A 7,687-nucleotide genomic window follows, 5' to 3' on the forward strand; every position below is an offset into this window, starting at 1 on the left:
GTAATTTTTTTTGTTGGCGTTGATTTCTCCGACTGCCCGTAAACGCACCACCGCGCTCCGTGCGCATGGAGCGTGTTTGAAGTGAACAGCAGAGAAGAAAGGAACAAGGCAAAGTGTTGTGAAATAAAATATTACCTGTAATACGGATTTAGGTAGAGAACTCTCGCTCTTTATATAGCTGACGTGTCTTGCTCATCCGTTCTGCGCATCTGTAATGGCGGCCTCCGTATGATATCCGGTTTGCGTGTGTGCGAGAGCGAGAGAGAGCGAGAGAGAGAGCGTGCGAGAGAAAGCTCAACCGTAGCGCGCCGCCGACCGCCCAACTGCACCGGGCTGGCCGATTATTGTGACAGAGCCGTCGCTGAAATTTAGAAGATATTTTTAAAGTCCTGATGTACTTTCTAAAATTTAAGTGGACCTCAGTGCGCACTGCGCAGGGAGCTTAATTTGGTGCGGTCGCGCAACCGCAGCGCGCCGGGCGCTCACTGTCGCATTGCTTAAAGAGCGCCTTTGTGTTTTAGGATGAACAGCAGAGACCAAAGGAACAAGGCAAAGTGTTGTGAAATAAAATATTACCTGTAATACGCATTTTGTTATTTGCTGATTGAAACTGCTAATTAAACTGTGAATTGAAACTAATAGGAAGAAAACAACTCTCGCTCTTTATATAGCTGACGTGTCTTGCGCATCCGTTCTGTGCATTTTATTTCACAACACTTTGCCTTTCTTCTCTGCTGTTCACTTCAAACACGCTCCATGCGACCGCAATGCTCTCGTATCAGACGCTTGCTCGATCACCTGCTCGTTTGCTGTCCCGTGCGCGCACGAAGCGCGGTGGTGCGTTTACGGGCAGTCGGAGAAATCAACGCCAACAAAAAAATTACATCCAGCCTAGTTAAGACCATACCAAAGACTATAAAAATGGGACCCATTGCCTCCCTGCGTGTGTGACGATTATTGGGACTTAAAAAAAAAAATTAAAAAAAAAAAAATTTTTTTTTTTTTTTTTTTTGTACCCATGTATAATGCGCACCCCGGATTTTAGGACAATAAATTAGTAAAATTTTGCGCACTATACATGGAAAAAAACGGTACAACAAACAACAAAAGCCCAAATCACTTATGTCTGTTTGGGAATTCACAACAGCCAAACGTTACAAATGACAAACCACAAGACTCAGGTCTTGGAACCACATCAACGACCGCCAAACGCAAATGCTGGGTCAAGGACTGTTCTTCGTCTGTTCTTTGCAACTCTTGTCAAAAGCAAGCCTTATTTTTCTCTTGTTTGTATTTGTTTCTTTTTTTTTTCTTTCCTTCCTAGCATCTAACTTACTCAAAATCATTCTTCCTTCAAAGTCGCTCAACTACTTGTCCATAGCAGTCTCCAACAACTTCAACCATTCAACCTGTATTTTCCCTTCAGTCGGGCATTCAGTCATCAATGCTCATTTGCATCTCACACACAGCCTCCAAAAAGGAGTCTTTCTATCACATTGGTCCCAATTCATCCAAGCTCTCCACACAACATTTATATACTATTTTCAACTCAAGGTTCCTGATAGAACAATCCACCAATCCAAAAAACTCCACACAAAAAAAAAATGCTGGCAAATTAATCAGAATCTTTCCTTTGTTTTCAAATTTAAAGAACTCAACCTCTCAGATTTAGCTCGCATATAGAAGTTTGTATATTCTTACAACACAACCAATCAATAATTTCTATTAAATGTAGCATACAATGTCTCTGTATTAGCATGAGCGGTCAAAAAAAGAAAAGGGGGGGGGGAGCTTGACATGTTGAAAATTTGGCTCTTCCTCTGCCTCGTCCTCCACCCTTTGATTGGTATTGTTTTACACGACGACACACTCTTGCCAAGTGTCCCCGTTTCCCACAGTTCCAACAGTCCAAATTTGAACTGGAGTTTGAATTGAATGGCGGCCTGCGACCTTGTTGGTCTCTAACTCTTCCTCTGCTCCTTTGGGAACTTCGGAAGAAGACCGTTGTATCTTCATCTAGATCAGGGGTGTCAAAGTCAAATGGACGGAGGGCCAAATAAAAAATTTAGTTACAAGCCGAGGGCCGGACTGTTCGAATGTTCATTGAAAAATTTTTAAATGACGCATATAGTCTAGTGAACCTAATTGAACCTACTGAAAACCTAACAAATATATTCCAATATGATCAGATAAATAAAGCAATATTTTCTTATGGCTCTGTCAGTAATCTTTAATTTTCAACAGACACAAAATACAAATTTCCTTTATATAAAAATCCCCATAACATGAACATTAAATGAAAGAAACCGGTATTCAAGGCACCATCAGTAGCCTATATTTTCTATTTTAGCAAAAGTGGGCTAAATTTACTTCAAAGAAAAAAACAATAATAGCAATTTTCTATCATCCACTCAACTGAAATATTTTTAAAATATAATTGGATTGAAATACAATAAAATAAAGTGCAAAAATCTATTAATCAAAAACAACACTTTGTATAAGGAGAAGTAACATGGAGTGAAAACAAATATTAAACTTTAACTTTTAAACTTGAACTGAGTAAAAACTCTAAATATGTGATTGCACAGTAATGTTCACTTGTTTGAGGTTGAGGGTGATACTTGGTGGTGTCCCATCTTTTCCACAAGTTCATCAATGTTCGGGGTAAGGCTCTGAGCTGAGGAAATCCTCAGAATTGAGTGGAGGTGTTCAGCAGTAAGTCGACTTCTGTGTGATGTTTTGTTCAGGTTCATCAAAGAAAACAGTTGTTCACACAGGTATGTGCTGCCAAACATAGACAACGTTTGAGCAGCCTGGATGCGCAGCTGGGGCATTGTGTCGGGGAGGAAACGGGCGAACTCCGCAGCACCCACTGCCGCATATTTTGCCCTCAGTGCATCATTGCATTGGAGGTCAATCAACTCCATTTGGAGGTTTGGTGGTGAGCTTTCCACGTCAACAGCAAATGGGTTACCGAGCAGTTCCAACCTGCTTTTTTGTGCTTCAAAGTCAGCAAATCGGCGTCGAAAGTCAGCGGCAAGCATACCTATTTTATCAGCCAACTGTGCGCTCGGGAACGCACTGGTAGAGAGCTTCTCTTTCATGGTCTGGCAGCTGGGAAAGTGGCTCAAATTTTCTTTCCGCATCTGCGTCTCCCACAGAGTCAGTTTGGTTTTAAATGCCTTCACTGTACTGTACATATCAGAGATGACACGATCCCGACCCTGCAGCTGCAAGTTCATTGCATTCAGATGACTCGTACTGTCACACAGAAAAGCCATTTCACACAGAAACATTTCGTCTCGGAGTTGTGTTGTGTCTTTCCCTTTGCTGTCCAAGAACAGACAAATCTCCTCACGAAGCTCGAAACATCTTTGAAGCACCTTTCCCTGGCTTAGCCATCGCACCTCTGTGTGATAACCAGCCTATAGCCTAGGATGGAAGTAAGATGGCGGCGCGTGCACACGCAGCGGCCTCTCTCTGTCCCGAACGGTGTTTTGTTTTGTCGTTTAATGTGGGTTTGTCCGACAGTTTTGTGTGTTCGTCTCGTCGCACCGGGTTGTGCTACAAGTACAGCGGGCTGGTTCAGCTCGACATCGGCGGAAGCGAGTTTTGTGGCGATCTGGACTTTGAAGCAGGGACATTAAAGGCGCTCGGTCTGCTCCGTCCTGAAGCGAGAGCGGGGGCGTCCGGGCCAGGCTGGCGGCCAACCCAGCTCGACCGGCCGTGCCTTCCTTTCTTCGGGCGAACGTTCGATCGCTGGGCATCAACATGCCTGCTGAGATCTATGAAACGGACAGTGCGTAACTGCTGTGCATCTGGAGCGGCTAGCGTGCTATCGGGCGGACCGGGCCATTGTACGAGGGGGAACATCGCGAGGAGGTGGAATGCGTGTCTACATCCGTGACGAATGGTGCCGGGACTCTGTGGTGGGATGCAAGCACTGCTCGCCTCTGGCGAAGTTTGTGATCTTCAGGCTTTTGGCGTCCTGAACTCTCTCCCCCGTTGTTTACTTGTATGTTACTCGTGTACTGTGTCTCGTCACCGTGGGATGGAGGAAACGTAATTTCGATTTCTTTGTGTGTCTTGGCATGAAGGAATTGACAATAAAGCTGACTCTGACTCTGACTCTGATAAGGCAAATCACCATGCTCCGTTTCTAACTCCGTCAGAAATGCCTTGAACTGGCGGTGATTCAAACCTTTGGCTCTGATAAAGTTAACTGTGCGCGTGATGATGCTCATTACATGCTCCATTTTCAAGGCTTTACCGCACAACGCTTCCTGGTGTATGATACAATGATAAGCTGTCAGCTCACCTGTCGCGTTTTCCTCTTGCATCTTTTCCCGTATCTTCGCCACCAGTCCGCTTCTGTGTCCACACATCGCAGGTGCTCCGTCGGTTGTCAAACCCACGAGTTTTTCCCAAGGCAGCTCCATCTCATTTACACATCTTGACACCTCTTCATACAAATCATGCCCCGTAGTTGTGCCATGCATAGGACGTAAAGCCAAAAACTCCTCTGTCACGCTTAGGCTGGAGTCCACTCCGCGGATGAAAATTGACAACTGGGCAATGTCAGAAATGTCGGTGCTCTCATCCACGGCCAAGGAATATGCAATGAAATCTTTTCCCTTTTTCACAAGCTGCTCTTTTAGATTGATGGACAACTGGTCTACTCTCTCGGCAATGGTATTTCTGCTCAGACTCACATTTAAAAAGAGTTGCCTTTTTTCTGGGCAAACTTCGTCACAAACTTTAATCATGCAGTTTTTGATGAAATCCCCCTCCGTAAATGGCCGGGCTGATTTAGCGATCTCTTCTGCCAAAATAAAACTGGCCTTGACAGCAGCCTGGCCTTGTGATTTGGCTTTTTTGAACAGATCCTGTCGAGATTTGAGGCCTCGTTTTAATTCCTCTGCCTTTTGTAGCCTTTGTTCCATGTCCATATTCTTGTTTTTGTCCGCGTGTTTCGTTTCATAATGTCGTCTCAGATTATACTCTTTCAGTACCGCCACACTTTCTCCACACAGAAGACACACAGGTTTTCCAGCTACCTCCGTGAACATATACTCCGACTCCCACCTTGTTTGAAACCCCCGGTTCTCAGTGTCCACCTTCCGTTTTGCCATTTTTGATGGGTATCTGAAAGTTAATTTTACTGTGATGCTGACGACTGCTGTGCCAATAAATATTGAAATGAAGCAGCCTACTGCTCGGTGCGTCACCGTTGCATTGTGGGAAATGTAGTATTGGTGCGTGTAAAAGATCTGCGGGCTGCCGGCTTGCTGCGGTCTGCGGGCCGGTTCTAATAATAAATCAAGATCATCCCAGGGGCCGTAAAAAACTTTCCCGCGGGCCGGATGTGGCCCGCGGGCCTTGACTCTGACATATGTGATCTAGATCATTACCATCATCTAGATAAAATACATCAGAACATTTGCTTTTCTCAATCGGCGCAACACAATCAGTGTCTGCTTCCACCAAGTGTTTTCTCACCCAGTTGCCTAAGACGGGGGGTGAAACAGTGAGGAGCGCATTTCTAAGATGTTGCAGATAAGCACTCTCAGCTGCATCATCGAATGGGATGCCACTGTGCACCCAGAATTCTTTTCCAAATCTTAATTGAATCGTGGTCTCATCACTTTTTATCTTTCCATTTTTTGTCTCTTGAATTTGTTCTCTTTTCTCTTGTGAAGCTTTCAACCACATTCTAGCACAATCCAACTCTCTCTCTTTCCTTTTCTTTTTCTGTCCCTTTGTCGTCCTATCTACACTCTCCTCCAAAACATCAACCACTATCTTCCACACTTCAACTTTCAACTTCCCTTCTACTCCATACTTTTTCTTCCACTTTGGCATGTATTGTATACAATTAAGAAATTTACCTGCCATGTACTTCTCATCTCCTTCAAGAGCTAGGGATTTACCGTTCTTATTTCCCATCTTAATTCGTTTTTTTTAGGTTTATACCATTTTTACAATTTTTTCTTTTCTTTGAGGATCCTCAATGCAGGTTTAAATTGACCTTCCACCAAATTCTCTTTGCAGTCAATTTATCCCACCAGTTGCACTCTCTCAACCACACAACATTCATGCAAACAGCTTGGAACAACGGACAAAAAGAAAAAAGAATCTACGCCCTTCTTCAATTAAGAAAAAGAAGCTCTGTTCTTTTTCTTAGCCCGTTCCTTCCACTGGGACTTGAACCCAAGCTGTTCTTTGGCCGGAAAAACGTACAAAGAAAAATCGACACTCTTTTTGGATTACCAAAAAAGAAGCTCCGTGTTTCTTAGCATGTTCCTTCCACTGGGACTCTAACCCAAGCCTGATCCCTCAGCTTGGAAAAACAGACAAAGAAGAATCTACGCACTTCTTCGATGAACGAAAAAGAAGCTCTGCTTTTCTTAGCCTGTTTCTTCCCCTGGGACTTGAACCCAAGCTATCTCCTGTGCACCTTTTACGCATTTCACCACACAATTTTTAACTTACCTGACCCCTGGTCCGTTGCACTGCCGGAACCCGTCAATCCACCTCTGGCAGACGAAGGCAGACCTAAGATGCTGGCCCAGCGAAGAAATTCTCTTCCCAGGACTTTCTTTTCCAGGTCCCCCTAAAGGACGCTGGCTTGTCGACAATACAGCACGTCCTCCTCCGTCAGCCAGATGGCGGGAATGAGGGTCCCGGGTTTCGGCACCAAAATGTTAGGGTGGTGCTCACTCTAACTTATTTTGCAAGAACCACACAGGAGTCAAGCAAGTCATTTCAAACACCTGCAGGCGGAGAGTCCATTCATAGCTGTGCTTACAGCGATGGTCGAATGGAGGTCTGACTCAGGCCTTTTCAGGTGCATATTTATTGAGAGAAATAGAGTGGGGTTGAAAGTGGGGGTGTGGGAACACACAGGATAGGGTGAAGCCGCTCCCCTGCTGATCAAAGCATAGCAGGGGGCCTTTTACGACTTTCTGTAAACAAAGCAGCTTTGATTGTTTCCTCTGCGTCTAGTCAATCAGTTGAAAAGATCTTAGCACTTTGGTCAACTACTTCTGTCTAGACAGGACAAGCTAGTTAAATTATTACAGGTTACATTCCAACATAATCATACGATGAAGATATTCTGCAAACCCTAACAAACACCATATTCAAACATAAGGGTGTCCATGTGTGCACTTGGCACCAGGACACCCTAGGCCGCAGTGCAATGATCGACTTTGTAGTCGTGTCATTGGATTTGCGGCCGTATGTTTTGAACACTCGGGCGAAGAGAGGGGCGGAGATGTCAACTGATCACCACCTGGTGGTGGGTTGGCTCCGGGGAAGATGCCGGTCCGACCTGGCAGACCCAAACGCTCTGTGAGGGTCTGCTGGGAACGTCCGGCAGAACCCCCTGTCAGGAAGAGCTTCAACTCCCGCCTTCGTGTCCCTCGGGGGGATCTGTGGAGGGTGCTTCGGGAGTACGGTGTCAGGTGGCAAAGGCAGGGCAACCAAGTGCAGCACAATCCTTTATTGCCAAAGGGGAAATGGAACGCTGGACCTGCAGTCGGCCTGGCGTGGCAGAGCACAGCGCGTAGGAGTAGTCGGAGGCAGGCAGGCAGTCGAAGGACGAGCACGTTGTCAGGACCGGCGGCGAGCTGAAGCGTGGTCGAAGGGCGAGCAAGTGGTCAGGACAGGCGGCGAGCAGAAGCGT

General features: G+C 45.5%; 1 protein-coding gene across 1 annotated transcript; it reads right to left on the reverse strand.

Annotated features, from left to right (window-relative positions):
* Positions 1-2,510: 2,510 nt before the first annotated feature.
* Positions 2,511-5,412, reverse strand: LOC133154745 (general transcription factor II-I repeat domain-containing protein 2-like). The gene is made up of 2 exons (XM_061279697.1): positions 4,138-5,412; positions 2,511-3,420 (listed from the first exon to the last, which is right to left on the reverse strand). Exons 1-2 carry the CDS (start codon positions 5,130-5,132, stop codon positions 2,595-2,597), a joined length of 1,821 nt encoding a protein of 606 aa, XP_061135681.1. The 5' UTR covers positions 5,133-5,412; the 3' UTR covers positions 2,511-2,594.
* Positions 5,413-7,687: the final 2,275 nt, after the last annotated feature.

Source organism: Syngnathus typhle, linkage group LG5 (assembly GCF_033458585.1).
Source record: "Syngnathus typhle isolate RoL2023-S1 ecotype Sweden linkage group LG5, RoL_Styp_1.0, whole genome shotgun sequence".
Lineage (NCBI taxonomy): Eukaryota > Metazoa > Chordata > Actinopteri > Syngnathiformes > Syngnathidae > Syngnathus > Syngnathus typhle.